Genomic DNA, 17,943 nt, shown 5'->3' with positions numbered 1-17,943 from the left:
GTTTATTCCGCGTCACTTTCCTCCTCAGCCACATTATCGTGGAAGTATTTGCCTTCTGTTGTTTCATTGATGACACCGGAGCGAATGGTCCAGTCACCGAAGTGCTCTCCTTCCTTGCGCTCCTTAGCATATCTCGAAAGCAGATCCTTCATGATCTCTAGAATCTCCTCCTCCATGATGGACGATTTGTATAGCTTGTTGAGTCTCTGTCCATGGTATCCTCCACCAAGGTACATATTATATGCACCGTAGGCTTTACCGACAAAGGCGACTTCTGCAAGCCAAGGTCGAGCACAACCGTTAGGACATCCTGTCATTCTCATCACTATTGAGTCTTGTGAAAGACCGTTGTCTTCCAGACACTTCTCAAGTTTAGTAATCAGGACCGGCAAGTAACGCTCGGACTCTGCCATAGCAAGACCGCAAGTCGGAAACGCCACGCAAGCGGACGAGCTTAGTCGCATACCAGAAAACTTGGTGTTGTCCAACTTGTACTGCTTCATCAAAGCAGCAATGCTTTCCTTGTCCTCGTCTGCAACATTAGACAAGCATAGGTGCTGGTTACCTGTCAATCGGAATTCGCCCTTGTGAGTTTTGGCAATCTCTCTCAAACCAGTTCGCATAGGGAAATCAGCTGTATCTTCGACACGGCCGTTTTCAATGAAGAACGTGAAATGATTCAAGCCCTTCTCATCCTTCTGCCACCCGAAAGTGTCGATATTCGACTGAAACTTGAAAGGTTCCGGAGCCTCAAACTTAATGTCCAGAGGGTTGAGTAGCTCCTGGACTTTGGCCTTGAAGACCTCGTTACCCATGTCGTCCATTGTATACTTCAGACGAGCATGCTTTCGGTTCTTTCGATCACCATGGTCCTTCTGAACAAGCATGATCTTCTCGCACACAAGATGTGCCTTGTCTGCAGGAACATAGCCCATCATATAGCCAGTTCGTGGGTATGTCTTCTTGTTGTTGTGCGTGACACCCATACCACCACCTGCAAGAATGTTAAAGCCAGCGAGCCGACCCGTCTCTTTTGATTTGATAGCAATGAGGCCAACGTCGTGAGCATAGACATCTGTGTCGTTGTGTGGAGGGATGGCAATGGTTATCTTGAACTTTCGAGGAAGATAAGTTGGTCCGTACATAGGCTCGAAGTCTTGTACTGCATCACCAGCGACCTGGGTCTTCTCGCCAGTGGCATCGTCCTTGAGCCAAATTTCGTGGTAGGCAGATGTCGACGGCAACAGATGATCCGAGATCTTCTGGGATACGGCATGTACGTCGTGATGGTATTCTGACATGGTTGGCAGGCTCGAGCACATGACATTTCTGTTAACGTCACCGCATGCAGCGAGTGTGGTCATCAGTGCTTTGTTGATGGCCTGCATAGCTGGCTTCAGTTGAGATTTGATGACTCCGTGGAACTGGAATGTCTGCCTGGTAGTGAGCTTCATAGTCTGGTTGCCATGAGCACCAGCAAGCGCATCCATCTGCAACCATTGCGATGGAGTAGCCACACCGCCTGGCAATCTGCATCGAATCATAAAGGAGTATGCTGGCTCAAGACCCTGTGCCTTCCTTTCATCTCTGAGGTCACGGTCATCTTGCATATATGTGCCGTGGAACTTCGTGAGCTGCTGATCGGAGGCAGAGATAGCGCCAGTTGACACATCCTTCAAACCCTCTGCAATTGTGCCACGAAGATAGTTCGATTCGATCTTGATGTCTTCGTTTGTGATTGGTGGAGGCTCTTCTGGTAGTCCTTCAACATTAGCAACGCCGAGTGCTTGCCAGAGACGTGGTTCCCACTCCTGATAGCCAGTCTGAAAACCATCTGGATCCTGGTCGTCTCCTTGTCCGAGTGGCGTTAGAGTCTTTGCGTTCAATGCTTGTACTCGTACATCTAAATCTTTTCCAGGCTTGTTGTAAAAGATCTTGTCCTCTTTCCTTGGCCAGTAGTGAGAATCACCAAGAGCAAAGACCGTGATGTGCACATTGCTGAGATCCATATCCGTAGCATCCTTGATAGCTTCCCAAAATGCACGACCATTCTGGGGAAACTCGCCTTGACCAGCGGTAGAAGTCATCAGCACCACATTCTCTTCGGAGGTCAAGTCCTCAATAGGATACTCATCCATTGCCATGACCATGGTCTTCAGACCCCTAGCTTTGCCTCGCTTGGCAAGTCGTTTGGCAAGACCTTCAGCATTACCGTTGTCCGAAGCGAAAAGAATTGTTAAAGGTGCGCCTTGCATGCTATCCAACAAAGCTTCGTAAGCACTCTTAGCACGTCTCTTTTGCATTTTTCTGACCTCAGAACCATATGACTCTGACAGGTGTGCAGCGAACTGGGGATGTCTGTTCATGACCTGGGTCAGCTGGTTGTCCCGGCGCAAGAACTGCTCAAGCTCTTGTTTGATTCGTTCAGAATCGAGATTGAATGTTGGTTCACCCTTCTTCTCATTCGAAGGATCCCATCTGTAAAGAGGCCAGAAACCAAGATCAACGGCTTTCTTCGTCTCTTGCAAGACAGTCAGGGGTGAATCGTTTTCTTTGTTGTATGGCAGATAGGCGAGCACGACTGAAGGGCCGTTGAACTGCTCTGCCTCGATCACTGCCTGGAGGACTTGAGTGTAAGAGCTGTAGACAGCTGTAGATGCCACGTAAGCATTGCCATAATTCATAGCATACAGTCCAATGTCTTTCTTTCTCCTTGTGGCATCAACGACCGCACGCTCCGAGTACGGCTGTGTGTCAAGAATGAGCATGTTGATATTGGCGCCTGACTGTAGCACATGGTGAACACCAGAGTTGCCAAGATCATACGCCCAGGCATCCGAGCCGATCAACCACTGTGACTCCTTGTAGAACAGAGCTTTGTTGTCAAGTAAGCTGCTCGCAAGCGACGAGCCATCGTTGGCCAATCTAGGAATGACTTCAGCTGCGTTCTGATTCGACTTAGCAGAGTCTTCGGCACTCAAAGCCCACCTCGCCAGCCACTGCTTAGGAGCATCTGTGATGAATTGCTTGCTTGTGGCAGCTTGCTGCACTTCTTGCACAAACCTTTCTCTGTGCTCGATCCTTGCTAACAACGAACCGAAGCCATATTCTGGGCTAGCAGCAATGGACGCGGAGATACCAGCGTTGTTGGCTTTGGCCTGGTTGGCAATGTATAGCCTGTCTCCGAACAGCTGATTGAGTATTTTCAAATAAGCATTCTCAGCTTCTGGCTGCTCGGCACCTAGATCCACAGCTGTAGGGGTGGTTTCGTGGCCAATACTGAGATTCTGAATCGGCAGGGATGCAGCTCTGCTGTGTCCTCTTCGCTTCTGATGTGACCTGGGAAAGACTGCAGGTGTCAAGTTCTGGAAAATACCTCGAAGTGCTTGAGCAGCGGTTGCGGCGTCTATCTGGCCAAGTCTGTACTGAACAATCGCAATCTGATTCTGACCATTGGCTCCTGCATTGAGACTGGACAGAATATCCATGAAGGATGGGCCCCACTTCGTAGTCTTTCGGCGCAGCTGCTCCAAGACAGCAATCTTCTTAATGCTTTTTGGAATTGCATCGAGCAACACGGAAGCACCAAGCCATGGTCGATACAACCTCGCAGTAATAATACCAACGTTCGATAGATCGGCTGGGCAATCATCGCTGTCCAAGACGTCGACAAAAACACCGGTTGAACCGAAGATGTAAATAGCAGCTTCGGCAGCTGGTGGACCGGAGTACTCGACAGCAGAATACTCGCGACCAGTCAACTCCTTGAATACAGACCAGATATCAGTCACATACGAGAAAATATCAGAGGCCGTAACTGGCCGAGCAACGGGTGCGTCAACGCTAGTGCCAGCGGACGAGGTCGGCAAACTATCGGTGCTGCTGTGTCTGCGAGAAGAGACGCTTGAAGCAGTCTCAGTTGTGCCAGCAGTTGGAGAGACGTCTCTTGTTGCTTGAGATTGCAGAAGGGATGTTGTGCTGGATTGGTTTGGTGAAACACCTGACACAGGCAGGTCTGCAGTAGTAGCAATCCTTCCAGAGTCAACATACAAGTATTCGTCCTCCTCGTTCTGCGGTCGGCCGGGAATGTATTTGGAGAACAGAGTCTGTAGCACATCACGGCTTTCTGGAGCGATTGGGGTATCGCTCAGGGAGTTTGAAGGATCGAAGAAATGCACCACACCCTTGCCACTCCTTACAGCAAGAGCATGAGCTGTAATAGCCATATCTTGTGCATCTTGAAGAGTTTCCGACTGTAAAAAGGTAAAGCCACACTGCCGTATGGAGCTGATGTCTGAGAAATCTGCTTGAGATGTAGCCAAAGCCACGTGTAGGACGATGGGTTGCTGAGCTAGCTTGTAGAGGTGAGGGATCGAGTTCAGAAGAACAGCAGAAGACGTAGTCGCAGAGACGAGCTTGCCCTCCTGCAGAGGCTTGTATGCTGACAAAAGAGGGTCGGCATTCTGTCGATGTCGCTGAATGTCGGGTATCGTTCTCGATGTTAGGTTTTTAATCTGTTTGCTGGTATATTGATTCAGGTAGTGCGAAAACTCCGAATCGACGGTCAAGGATGGCTGAACAGAAATAACAACATCGCTGGTAAGGTAGGCAATTCTTGCCACTGGCCAATCCGTCAGCAACGAGGAAATGCGATTAGAGGGGCACGAAACATACCTGCTTCGGCAGGGCTGCTGATAGAGCCCATTTCGGCTGTCGGTAGAAAAACCTCGAGCTCGCCGACAAGAGTATGGCTGTGATTAGTATATGAGATGAGCAGTTACAAAAGAGAACGACGACGACAATTCAGTTACGATTAATATTATTAGCATGGCAACACGCTCTTCTTAGCGTTCATGATCCTATGCTCCGCTCAGCGGCGAATCTGGCCTCGATCAGAGTCTTCTAAAAATTTATGAGATTACCAGCGAGTCTCGTCATTCTACACGTTCTGATTCGGTAAGGTGTCAATGGCGCCATCAAAAATCGCGAGAAAAGATGGAGGCAGGGATTCAAAACTCTACGGAGTTTTCTCACTGCTTCGCGGAGCTCGTGTCGGCTTATCCCCGACTTGTTCATTGGTTGCTTCTCCAGCTTTCGATACTTTGCTGTCTGAACGTGTTGTACACATCCAGAATTGTCACCGAAAGGAAGAATACTACGTGCTGCCATGTTACGACGCTTGATTGTCTCAGCACGCAACCTTTGACGTGATGCAGGCTTGTTTACGTGAAGGCATTCCATGCCCTTCACTCCGAGTTTCGACGCTTGCTGCACGCCTACACCACTTTCAGCACACCGACCTCGTTATGAGAAGAGATCAGTCAGGACAGCAAGGAACGTCGTTTAAATCTTTTTTCAACTTTCTCGCTCAGTTCATAGCTCAAGTCTTCAGTCTATAGGTGGATAGTCTGTGCGCATTGAGAAGCTTAGGCTAGGAACTCAGCGATCGGTTCTTTTCCAGGAGCCACGTCGAATCGTGATACATCTTCTACATCTCAATTCAGCCTTGCTGTTTCGACTCTCCTCTATACGAGTGTCGACTTTGAATGCAGTCGTGCTGCTAAGCTACTTGTACCCGCCCTAAGCCCTCGGTCTCAAGGCTCAAGTAGCCTCAAAGATAGATTTCCATACCAGTTCTTGCTTAAGAGCTTGTTGAATGCTCGACAAGCCATAGTTAGATGCTGGTAAATCTGACCATCCATGCAACGACATTGCGTAGTAAGAGGGAGGTCTCATTTTTCTGCGAAAAGTTACTTCTCTAATTAGCAAGCTAGCATCACGTAGACACAATCAGCGGCTGCTTGGGAAGATATCTCCCGCCTAGACTCTAAATGCCGGAGCAGGTCATATCCTGCATCTGTTTGGTATGATCGGCTTGTTGACAGGGCAATCTTTGTGCTACTCAGATACTCCATTATTGCGACCAGGGCTGGAACTCTGGGAAACCAGGATCACGCATGTTTATCACACCTGCCTTAGGCAAGCTGTTTGGGTATACCCCGCTTGTGTAAAGCCTGAGGCTCGAAAAACCAATGTCGATATGTTGGAAACACGCTGCTCCTCCTGTTCATGGCCAGTTCTATAGCTTCTTTGTACTTGCCATTTCTGAACTTATAGACTTGAGACTGTGAACAACTATTGGTGGTATTTGTCACTTTTCCGTCGGAACTTATACGCCAGTCAGGCTATTGCGGACGCCGGGAATGGTTTTGAATCACCTTTCAGGACCCACGTGAAAGGCAGTGGACGATCGATCAATCGTGCATTCACCTTCGGCTGCCCAAGCATATTCTTACCTCACCTCACACGACACTATTACCACTATCGCTGGCCACAGTAAAGACCTCATGTTGGTCTAAGTGTCTGCCTGTATGGTCTTGGACATCCGACTACGTGACAGTCGTGGGTGAGATTCCTTTGTATCGTGACCACCGCTTCCTCCACTTCCACTTCGTCATCGTCAGCCGAAAACACAGATGTCCGACAGTCTCTCAACCACTGCGTTGAGGCACTAAGCCACCTTTTCTCCCTACAACCGTCGAGTAAGGATTGCCTCTCTAGCAGCAGCACCGTCTTATTCTCACTCAAAAGTCTTCCTGCGCCATCGCTATGGCAGATACCGATCTCCAGATAACGGAAGTACAGCGGAAGATCGATCGAGAGAAGGCTCTGATTAATGGCGCAACGCACATGCGACAGTCCACAAATAACGCTGCAGTACAGGCTAGAGCCGATAGCAACATCAAAGATGGCAAGAGAAACATTGCATATTTGGAGGAGCAGTTGAGGAAACTGCAGATACGCAAAGTCAACGATGGCGCCCCTCCACCACCAGCCCATGGTTATGGCACGCCCTCAACTCAGAGGAAACCTTTGCCAGGTTCCGGTATGGACTCTGGGCCCACCCCGCCTCCAAAAGAGCGTTCAGGCTACTATCAAGATTCTGGTGATTATGGTGACCCGGGTCCTGGCGGTTACAGCCAAGGAGGTACAGGAATGATGCCGCCTCGTGCTCCTTATGGCGATCCAAGACCGTACAATGTTCCCATACCCAAGGCACGACCCAACTTCTCAAAGCTAGGTAAGTTGCACTTCTACCCTTGTCTGAAATTAAGCACTGACACAAGCTAGATCTCATCAAGTATGACACTCCATACCTGGGACCAAAGATTCAGCTCATGCTGTCGCAACTTGAATTCAAGCTCAGTGTGGAAAAACAATACAAGGCTGGTATAGAGAAGATGGTGCGGCTATATCAAGACGAAGGAGACCGAAAGAGTAGGGCAGACGCTGAAGGTCGACGTATTGAAAGCAACCAAAAGGTGCAGTTGCTGAAACAGGCTCTGAAGCGCTATATGGATCTTCATGTCGGCATCGATGACTCGGTCGAAGGCGATGACGACAGTTTGAATGCTCCTAATATGAGAAAGCCTCTCTCCGGTCATCTGGAGATGCGAATCAATGCTATCCGTGACGTGGATCATGCAGCATCCTCTCGCTTTTCCCGTGGTCCAGAAACCTTCATCATCATGAAAGTCGAGGACAATGTTCGCGCCAAGACTCGAGCCACAAGGAACGATAGATGGATGGACGAGATATTCACCATTGATATCGATAAAGCTAACGAGATTGAACTCACGGTTTATGATAAATCAGGCGATAGACCTACCCCCATCGCTTTCCTTTGGATTCGCATATCAGATATAGCCGAAGAGATGAGAAGAAAGAGGATCGAAGCTGAGCTCCAACAAGGAAACTGGGTAACCGCTGACAAGATGGGCAACGGTGGCAGTGGTGAATTTGCACCTCCACCAACACAAGCTCCCCATATGCCTCCAGGTGATGGTGCTAGTGCTGGACCAGCTGCAGGCATGCCACAGCATGCTCAGCCCGCAATGATCGATTCCTGGTTCTCTCTTGAACCCGCGGGCCGCATACACCTTTCAATGAGTTTTCAAAAGCACACTGGCCAGCGACGACCCTTCGACATTGGTCTCAATCGACAGGGTGCTGTTCGACAGAAGAAAGAGGAGGTACACGAGAAGCAGGGCCACAAGTTTGTCAAGCAACAATTTTACAACGTCATGCGCTGTGCTCTCTGTGGAGACCTGCTCAAGTATTCGGCTGGTATGCAGTGCGAAGATTGCAAGTATACATGCCATACGAAATGTTACCCGAAAGTCGTCACCAAATGTATCAGCAAAGCAAATTACGAAACAGATCCGGACGAGGAAAAGATAAATCACCGCATACCACATCGCTTCGAGAATTTCTCCAACATCGGAGCGAACTGGTGCTGCCATTGTGGCTATTTGTTACCAATTGGTCGCAAGAACGCGAAAAAGTGCAACGAATGTGGTCTCACCTGCCACGCACAATGTCAACACCTCGTACCTGACTTCTGTGGTATGTCAATGATAGTAGCTAATGAGATTCTCGAAACGATTCAGCGGACAAAGCAACACAACAAGTCTTCTTCAGTGAGCTCGGGTCTATCGAACAGAACACTACGACAACGACCAGGACCTCAGTCACCCACACAAAGCTTCATCTCCGACGGCTCGACCACCATAGCATCTCCCGGCAAACAATCATATGAGGAGTCTCCAAAGCCCTCGGACCTGGCTGTCACGGCCGCCCAAAACATGTTTACACAATCTGTTCAAAGCCCCGCCCCACAACCTCCACCTCAGCAGCAGCAGAGGCCAGCCATGCAGAAGACAGCTACGTCGAACGCAGCCATAGCAGCGGCAACCTCCTCGATGCGACCTCCATCTCAGACATCACAAAGTTACTCGAACTACGGTTCTCAACATGCACCCGATCGATACGCGAACGCTCGGCCTCCACGAACGGAATCACCGCAGCAGCAACAGCCACCACAGCATGCCGCTTACGACCCCGGTGCATATGCCAGTTACAATCGAGCTCAACAACAACAGCAACAGCAAGCCATCATGCAACAAGCGCGTCCTGCGCAGGTTCCACAATCACCTGCTGCACCACAGTATCCACCAAGTCATCAGCAGCAAGCTCAACCAAGGCCACAGGTTCCACAACAGCAAGTCGTCAAAGCAGATTCGGCTCCAGCTTCAAAGGGGCCAAGAATCGGTCTTGACCATTTCAATTTCCTAGCCGTGCTGGGTAAGGGTAACTTTGGCAAAGTTATGTTGGCTGAGGCCAAGAGCTCCAAAAAGCTCTATGCTATCAAAGTGCTCAAGAAGGAATTTATCATTGAAAACGATGAAGTTGAATCGACAAAATCCGAGAAGCGGGTCTTCTTGATAGCAAACAAGGAACGGCATCCATTTTTGCTCAACTTACACGCCTGTTTTCAGACAGAAACAAGAGTTTACTTCGTCATGGAGTACATATCTGGTGGTGACTTGATGTTGCACATTCAGAGAGGACAATTCGGTCTTAAGCGAGCCCAATTCTATGCAGCAGAAGTTTGTCTGGCGTTAAAATATTTCCACGAGAATGGTGTGATCTATCGTGATTTGAAGCTCGACAATATTCTATTGACGCTTGATGGGCACATCAAGATTGCCGATTATGGTCTTTGCAAAGAGAATATGTGGTTCGGCAGCACAACATCGACATTTTGCGGCACGCCTGAGTTCATGGCTCCTGAAATACTGTTGGATAAGAAATACGGTCGTGCAGTAGATTGGTGGGCTTTTGGCGTGTTGATCTACCAGATGTTATTGCAACAGTCACCTTTCCGTGGTGAGGACGAGGATGAAATTTACGACGCTATTCTAGCCGACGAACCATTATACCCAATTCACATGCCACGCGACAGTGTCTCGATCCTGCAAAAGCTGCTCACTCGAGAACCAGAACTGCGATTGGGAAGTGGCCGACGAGATGCTGAAGAGATTATGGAGCATCCGTTCTTCAAGGGAGTAGACTGGGACGATATCTACAACAAGCGAGTGCCGACACCCTACAAGCCTCAGATCAAGGATGCCAAGGATACCAGTAACTTTGACTCGGAATTCACTAGTGTCACTCCAGTATTGACACCAGTACAGAGTGGTAAGTTTACAATCAAGTTTTTGATTTATGTATATGAGCACTACTGACACCATTCTAGTTCTTTCTGCGGCGCATCAAGAAGAGTTCCGAGGCTTCTCATATTCTGCCGACTTCATCTAGGGCGATGAAGCTAGAGAAACAGCAGCAAACGAATTACAACCGACGACTAGCATGGAAAGCTTTCTGCTCAATGCCAGCGATGACTTTCCGTCTAGTACCGAGTCTAGCCTTGAATCTTTCCCGACCTCCGATAGGGAGGAACCGGCTGTGAAATTAGCCGTTGCGGAAGAGGTGGACATCGATCACAAAGAGGAGCTGAAGAGTGGAAGTATTGAGAGTTTCAGGGATCAGATCGAACAGTCATCTGTGCCACACGAGTAAATGGAGGCCTAGAAAGACAGTGAGATATACAGCGATCAGAGTGACTCGAGCCTGCTCGCATGCCAGCTCAACATGTCTGTCACGAGGACTGAAGGATGACTTAACGGAAAGACTGCTCGTTGCAGGTTACCACCACGAGGAGATGTCGTCGCACCATAGTGGACGCTGTACAGATGTTGACGAAGAGATGGTTGACACGAAAGCAACAGCAGATGAAAAGATGATACAATATAGAGAAAAATTGGTACGTCGTATAGTTTGTTCTTCTTGAAGAAGGGATGATAGTCCCGATGGGAGGCATCCTTCCGTTGGTAGAATGATTTACATTCTCTCGCTTGTACTCGCCCATCGACAGTAATTGAGTTGCGTTGCTACTTGTAGTGATTTTCGTCGCGCAAAGTCGTGTCACGATGAGACCAGTACAAGCCACGGGTTGTCGCTCACAATCTTTACAAAGTGTTTATATAGGGAAGTATATCACCCTCAGGCTCGGTCGAAAGAGACGAAAACGAAGACTACAAGGTTTCGTGAATGGAGATTGTATTAGATGGAAACGTGTAGTGTATTGTTAATCAAGGGTAGCACGATCGTCCATGACGAGCTCGTAGTTCAGTCAAAACAGCGCTTTGCTCCCCATTCAATCATTCGAAGTGAATGGCGTCTTCCTCCACTTGTGTACAAAATGGTTGTTTGCCATCTGCTTGTGAAGCAGACACGCTGCGTAACGATTGCCGATGGGTTAGGAACCCGTGTAGCCGTTCCAAGGCATCAAAGGTCCGTCCGAGACTCTCGCGTACGTATTTCCGAGGAGTGTTTGTCGAGCTGCGGCCTTGTCAAGACCGAGACCTCTGTAGTATGCCATGAGGCCGGCAACGAGCGCACTAGCTGGTTTGACACGTTAGTTCTTGTTTTGCGTGGCTGGGATGGGTACTTACCGTGCGATGTCCCGGATTGGTGCCAGTCATTGTTCGCGTTGTTGTCCTTTGGATCTGCGCAAAGAATACCCGGACCTTCACCGTTCTCATCTGAATCGCTACCTGGAGCGTAAAGTGTCGTCCAAGGTGTACGTACGCTAGGGTTTTCGGTACCATACGCGCCGTCCAAGATATTGCCCTCGCCCACAGTGATAAGATCTGGAATGTAATTACGGCTACCAGGATTGCCGTAAGAGCATGGTGGCCCCGGACATATCAACACCGATGGTACACTGGTCACAAGCGAAACACCAATTTGATCCATTTTTGCCAGGATCTGTGAGAAAGCATCGTCGAAGATACGGAAGGGCTCGTTGTCCTCAGTTCTGAAATCAAAAGCCATCAACACGACGCTAGGACCTGCGCGCATAACAATGTCGTCAAGTGCCTTGCTCATACCGTCTATCATGTGTTCCATTGGGAAGGTGTGAGCGATACCGGTTCTAGTGTCTTCCTGAACGGCAGTAATTTCAGCGTCCTTTGCAACACCGTTGATCTTGCCAACCGCAAGGTCGGCCATACAGGTGCCATGACCGTACTCGGACTTGTCCTCATCAAGATCTGTATCCACTTGTTCGTGATTGCTGAATGGCTCCGAGAAAATCCATTCAACTCTTCTGCCAATGAAGGCAACCGAGTTGGGGTTTATACCATGATCTACCACGTACACACGTACATATTTACCAGGTTCGTGTGCGTATTTGTACTCGGCATGATCAAGATCGTTGTGTTGGTCTTCTGTCATTGACAAAAACTTCAGCTGTCGAGGAGCGTTGTCTTGTTGATCTTGAATGGCACGCTTCGCCCATCTGGTGGTCTTGCTTGGTCGGTTTTTCTTGGGTGGAGTCCACGGGTAGGAGGGACCACTTGAGACACGATCGTCTTCTGGGTGGATTGCGATACCTCTCAACTATTGCATTCTGTCAGTCGCGGTAAGCTTGCTAGCAATGGCTAAAAGGTGATTCACAAGATTAAACTGGAAGTACTTGGTAGTAACTGTCTCTTCTTCGACCTTTGCGGTCCAAAACCATGTTGATTCAAGCACGTTGCTCTTAGAGGCGTACATGGTTGACGCTACCGCGTCACTTGCTAGTATCTCTTCAAATTCAGCGTTTGTGCTTGGCTGACCATCACCCCAATCTCGATTGTAATTGTCTGCGAATACATCCGGGTAGAAGACGAACCACTCCTCGCCAGCAAAGACAATCTTGGTGAGGGAAAAGAAGACAAAGACAGAGATCAGAGTCGCAACGCCCATGATCGCCATCGTGACCGTTTTAGCTAGGATGTTCGTTTGGCGGTGAAGTGTGAACGTGGTACGAAGGAAAGGTTCAGAGGGAAAAGAACGGCAGTTAAGGTGCCTCAACGTTCTTCGTAGTGGAGACCGGAGGGACAGTTGCAGTGAAGGTTTCGACTATCACTCGAAAAGCGACGTGCTCAGCTGCTTCGACTCTTTTTGCATGAGCATTCGACTGAGTGAAGTCACCATGTGACTGCCCACTGCCTATTTGTTTGTATGCATGAACTACCACAAACGCCATGCTGATGTTTGCTATACCTCGCTACTCGGAAAATTTGATCTTCGGAAGGGAATGCTCACGTCGGATGCTACATTAGCACAGCTCTTCTTAAGGTGTCTCAATTTTTGTACCCTTCAAAGTAACGCTTGGCTACAACAATCGTGGAACGGATATTCAAATCTATCCGAGGACTAAATTCGGCATAGAATTTCAGGAACTTCAGTGTAGACAAAAAGAGCACCGGCCTTTGTCGTTCAAATTCGCACGTATGATATTCTGACTTGAAGTGCAGGTTACACCTACAGCTTGCTTCAGTGGTACAAGTACAGGAAGACGCGATTAAGGTTGCCAAGAAATGACGTGCGTGCCTTCCTAAGACGCGTCCGGAACGCGTCTTCAGAAACTTTCCACTCTAGCCCTCGAGTCGAATAGATGACCTTGATATAGGTTTCGAGAAGAATGCATACATAGTCGCCATGCCTCGCGAAATTGCCGACTCTGATGACGAGCTCGAGGCTGCTATACCAGCGCCTCACGTTAAACATGTCCGAAGAACAGCATCCACAATTGGCAGCAGGAATGGAGTGGAGCTGCTTGACGCAGATCCTATCATGAACATCGATTTTGATGCCTTGTGTAGCCCGACACAACGCCTCTCGTCCTCTGATAGAAGTAACGAAAACGCGATCGACCCAGCGACTTCGCTCATGCTCGATTCTAGCACGAATCGATTCTTGAACGAGGTCGCTCCTACCCCGTCGTCCGCCTCCCGAGCCGGTTCCCACACCGAAGGCAGCAGAACCACCAGAGATATGGGGACCAAAGTTGCGAAGCAAGATACAAAGGCGAAGGTCGGCAAGAAAAGAGAGCGCACCCAGGCTCAAGATGGCATGGCCAAACACTCAAGCCAAGTCAACAGCCCAAGGAAGAGGGCTAGAACAGACTCGATGTCTCCACGCGTGCCCAAAAGTGCTGCATCTATGAAGTACCATGTCATGGTCGATGGTGGAAGTGATTCTTTGCTCCGCTCAAAAGAGCAAAGGGAAGAGGCACTTTACGATGTAGCGGGCGATCTTGAGCCACTGGTCTCAGTTGACCAGCGAACTCAATACACCTCGCCCTTGGATCTGAGTCTACACCTCTCGCCCAGCGCCGGCACTGTTATGCCTAATAGTGGAGACACAATAGAAATCGATGAACCATCAGCACAATCATATCTTCCACATCAGCCATACAGCGCGCCTACCACCTTTTTTGGTGCTAATTTACATGGAGGCACAACAAGTAAGAGCTCAATGGGCAATTACCAGTCCTACACTATCAATCCTCATGCTATTGGTGGTGGTGTGGGTTATGAGACTAATCCATTTGGCACACCAAGCCAAATCTCGACTGGAGGGGACGATGATCACGACCAAAGAGCTATAAACGAGGTCTTCAGAAGAAGTGCGTCGAACACTACCATAGCTGGTATTGTGAACACTGAGCTTCTGTCTGAGATGCAAACAAGCCCACTCTACGGGTCTGTTGATGGTCCTGAGGAGCTGGATAGTGCTAAAGGGATGCCTCCACAAGCGTCCCCAGAGTTCTCGCCGATTACTAATCCGGATGATAACCTGACTATAGAACCTGCACAACTGTTTACTGAGCCTCAGCTACCTACACATGATAAAATCATTGCACGGGAGAATGAGGCCCTCAAACCACAGCCTAAAAAAAGAGGAAGACCAAAGAGGAAGGTCGATGACGTAGGTGTCGATGGCCAAGATAACATTGACGAGCTTCACCTTGATGACCACAACTTCGATCGCGCTATCCGAGCTGGCACTGTAGATTCAGTCTCCAACATATCGGAGATTTCGCATGCATCCACAGGTAGCAAGAGAGGCAGGAAAAGGAAGACGAAAAAATCTGAAATGTCCTTACCAGAGGTCCCGCCTAAGAAGCTGCCCTCTAGTGACCTTGGCCTTGACCGGAAAGATGTGATTGGTCTATCACCCGAGCGCTATAAACCTAGGCCAAGCAGGAGAGCGCGAGGTCGTGGGCAGCCGGAACCTTTATCTGAAGTGGTACCTAAGGCCGAGGTCATCGAGACTTGGGACAAATCTTCAGTGCAACACGAAGTTGACCTTGCTCAAGATGGAATACCAACCATTGAGAAATCGTCGAACGAACCCACTTCGATCAAGGGAAAGAAAGGCAAAAAGACCAAGGCCAAACAATCCAAGAACGACGTTGTGGTGCCTGAGCCCGAGAAGGCGCTGGATGATGAGGACGACAAGGCAGAAAGTGAAACCATCGATCTGCAAGACAAGGCGATTGGAGAGACGATATCACCAATACCGGCAGGCAGCGAAGACATGAAATCCAATTTGGGGGTAGATGGAATCGAAGTTGCCGTGAATGAAGACAGCAATACTCTTGACGATGACGAAGTCGAGTCGAAAGGCACCAGTCGTCGTGATAAAGTCACGATCGATATACCTAAATTATCGAAACCCAATGACCACCAGGAACCTGCTCTACCTATACCTGCGCCTAAGAAGCGTGGTAGAAAGAGAAAGAAGCAGGCCGAAGAACCTGTCGAAGTCCCGGAGGACGCTCATCATGATGAAGACGAGAGGCCGGTGCTGGCAGAGAAGGATGCAAACGTTCAGCCGAAAAAGGCTAGAGGCTCAAAATCAAAGCCCATGTCGAAAGAAGCGGGTCCCGAGGAGAGTGTGGCCGTAGTGGAAGAAGACGAAGAGCATGCCAAGGAGTCAGTGCAAGCTGCCTCGGAGTCAGCAGACCTTGTGTCCACACCAATGAAGTCGGCAACCAAGGTAGAGACACCCGTGGCCAAAGCTCCACCCTCTTCTTCGAAGTCGCTCGGTGGCACTCCATTGCTCAACGCTCGCGCCCGTATTGGTCTCTCAAAGCGCCACTCTATCCCTTCACTTCTCCGCAAGGTTGATCGCAACAAGGAGGCTCCCAGGGCTATTGAGAGAAAGGAGAAGCTCAACAAGAGACAGCTCGAAGAAAGAGAAGCTGAACGAATTGCTAGAGAAGAGGCTGAGGCTGAAGGTAGGGAGTATGTTCCTCCTGATCAGATGAGGGGCAAGGATGGACGGTTGATAGAGTGGGATTTCTGAAGTCGGCGTGCATAATGCGGCCTGGCGATGAGTTATGGACTATTGCTTGAGGAGACGTGGAAGCGTGGGCGCAAGGAATTATGGACAGACTGTTTATGAATGATACCCAGCATGACTTCGATGAATTTACACCTAGGAAATATAGAGTAAGCGAGAACATCTTCGTAGCTCTTTAATGATTTCCTCTTGCATGTTTAGCACTTCGTTCGCCTACCCAGCGACGATATTGGCATACGCAGAGTAGCAGGAGTATGTCTTGAGCTTGGTGAATGTACTTCTCCAGCACTATACAATCTTGGCATCTGACTGATTACTAGTAGATACTGTAGGACGTCAGAGAGCGAGCAAGTCTTCGATATTCTTGCCGGTAGACATCGAATATCGCGACTAAGAGCCGGCACTATTGTTTGTAACGATGGATAACGACATAAAAATGCACCTCTCAATTCGTATAGCTCCGATGTTCACTCTTCTTCAAGAGATCTTGCTCAGTCTTGAACACATCACTATATGCAATGCGTGAAACTCTCGAGCTGTACCGTATAGCTACGGTGGGCGTGCTTGAGAGACTGACACACTCGAAACAGCAGTTGGTAACACGAACTATACGCTGAGGAGGTGCCTTGAGGCATAGTCGCACGACTATGGACCATGGCAAAGGTAAAGAAGCAGCACTGAGATTCGTTCTTCCTCAGGCGTCCGAGCTAGGAATGAGTCTATAGCTTTTCTGCGTATGCCTGCACAACCCAGGAGTTGACCGAGGAGCGAGATGCCGATAGCATTGCGCAGAAGCCGACATTGAATATTGCAGCGTTACAAAGGGCAGTACCTCACTGGTCCCAAAGACAAACCACTGCTAATCGTCTCCTCAATGAGGCTACCTTAAGATATTGTGGTCAAGAATACTCGGCTTGATTTTACCCTCAGACACATCTCAATTTGAAGCCAACAACTATATCACTATCATTTCTGTATGGCTGGTATAGAACAGCATGATATCGCCATCATTGGTGATGGTCCTGTTGGACTGACATGCTCGATCTTGCTATCACTTCGCGGCATCGACAATGTCGTCTTCGAACGCTACCCAGACACTTCTATACATCCAAAAGCATGCGGTATCAACCAAAGAACAACCGAGATCTTTCGGATCATAGGCATAGAAGACGAAGTATACGAGCATTGCGCACCACCTGAAATTGCTGGTAGGACTGCTTGTTATACGTCTCTGGGCGCCGAGGGTCGAGAGATTGTGTCTCGTGACGCGTGGGGTGGCGGTATCTATGCAGAGGAGTATGAGAGACTTTCATCTTCACGCTACTGCATTCTGCCACAGATACGGTTAGAGCCAATATTGAGACGCATAGCTGTGGCGCTGAACCTGGATGGGGTCAGATATGCTACTGAAGTTAGGGACTTAGAGCAGTTTGAAGACCATGTCAAGCTGACAGTACGAAGCCGTGACGAGGACTATAGTGTCAAAGCGCGATCTTTCATAGCAGCAGATGGTGGTCGTCCTTTCACTACCAAACTCGGTGTCTCCTGGCTTGGTGAGCGCAACATCTTTGATATGGTCTTCGCACAGTTTAGGTCGCCCCTGCGCAGCCTCCACCCCGATCCACGAAATTTCATCACCTGGTCTACTAATCCCAAAATGGGAGGAAGTACAAAGACCGGCTATCTGTATCAGATAGGTCCGTGGCCGCTGCAACCTGGCGAAGAAGAATGGGTATTTGCATGCGGAGTAACCGAACACGACCCAGAACGATTCGACCAACAAACGATGATCGACAGACTTCGACGCACATTGAACATCGCCGATTTGCCAGTCGAGCTGCGTAGCTTCAGCCACTGGAACGTCAACGCCATCTCCAGAATAATATCACGTCGATAGTG

The 17,943-nt window shown here is 49.1% G+C and overlaps 6 protein-coding genes across 6 annotated transcripts; 4 read left to right on the top strand and 2 right to left on the bottom strand.

Annotated features, from left to right (window-relative positions):
• Nucleotides 1–2: 2 nt before the first annotated feature.
• On the bottom strand, nucleotides 3–4,705 carry MET5 (Sulfite reductase [NADPH] subunit beta; the record flags this gene model as incomplete). Its single annotated transcript, XM_064897934.1, has 2 exons — nucleotides 3–4,621; nucleotides 4,675–4,705. The coding sequence occupies 2 exons, from the start codon at nucleotides 4,703–4,705 to the stop codon at nucleotides 3–5; spliced, it is 4,650 nt and encodes a 1,549-aa protein (XP_064756884.1).
• A 1,904-nt stretch (nucleotides 4,706–6,609) lies between these two features.
• PKC1_2 (Serine/threonine kinase) lies at nucleotides 6,610–10,161 on the top strand (the record flags this gene model as incomplete). Its single annotated transcript, XM_064897933.1, has 3 exons — nucleotides 6,610–7,081; nucleotides 7,132–10,041; nucleotides 10,100–10,161. The coding sequence occupies 3 exons, from the start codon at nucleotides 6,610–6,612 to the stop codon at nucleotides 10,159–10,161; spliced, it is 3,444 nt and encodes a 1,147-aa protein (XP_064756883.1).
• A 51-nt stretch (nucleotides 10,162–10,212) lies between these two features.
• LTR64_003576 (uncharacterized protein) lies at nucleotides 10,213–10,422 on the top strand (the record flags this gene model as incomplete). Its single annotated transcript, XM_064897932.1, has 1 exon — nucleotides 10,213–10,422. One exon carries the CDS (start codon nucleotides 10,213–10,215, stop codon nucleotides 10,420–10,422), a length of 210 nt encoding a protein of 69 aa, XP_064756882.1.
• A 739-nt stretch (nucleotides 10,423–11,161) lies between these two features.
• On the bottom strand, nucleotides 11,162–12,663 carry LTR64_003575 (uncharacterized protein; the record flags this gene model as incomplete). The annotated part of the gene is made up of 3 exons (XM_064897931.1): nucleotides 11,162–11,307; nucleotides 11,358–12,306; nucleotides 12,364–12,663. 3 exons carry the CDS (start codon nucleotides 12,661–12,663, stop codon nucleotides 11,162–11,164), a joined length of 1,395 nt encoding a protein of 464 aa, XP_064756881.1.
• A 729-nt stretch (nucleotides 12,664–13,392) lies between these two features.
• On the top strand, nucleotides 13,393–16,047 carry LTR64_003574 (uncharacterized protein; the record flags this gene model as incomplete). The annotated part of the gene is made up of 1 exon (XM_064897930.1): nucleotides 13,393–16,047. The coding sequence occupies one exon, from the start codon at nucleotides 13,393–13,395 to the stop codon at nucleotides 16,045–16,047; it is 2,655 nt and encodes an 884-aa protein (XP_064756880.1).
• Nucleotides 16,048–17,020: 973 nt separating this feature from the next.
• LTR64_003573 (uncharacterized protein) lies at nucleotides 17,021–17,941 on the top strand (the record flags this gene model as incomplete). The annotated part of the gene is made up of 1 exon (XM_064897929.1): nucleotides 17,021–17,941. One exon carries the CDS (start codon nucleotides 17,021–17,023, stop codon nucleotides 17,939–17,941), a length of 921 nt encoding a protein of 306 aa, XP_064756879.1.
• Between the last annotated feature and the right edge of the window lie 2 nt (nucleotides 17,942–17,943).

This window comes from Lithohypha guttulata (assembly GCF_036872675.1).
Source record: "Lithohypha guttulata strain CCFEE 5908 chromosome Unknown scaffold_2, whole genome shotgun sequence".
NCBI lineage: Eukaryota > Fungi > Ascomycota > Eurotiomycetes > Chaetothyriales > Trichomeriaceae > Lithohypha > Lithohypha guttulata.
Note: the sequence above shows the minus strand (reverse complement) of the source record. Positions and strands in the feature narration are given on the sequence as shown.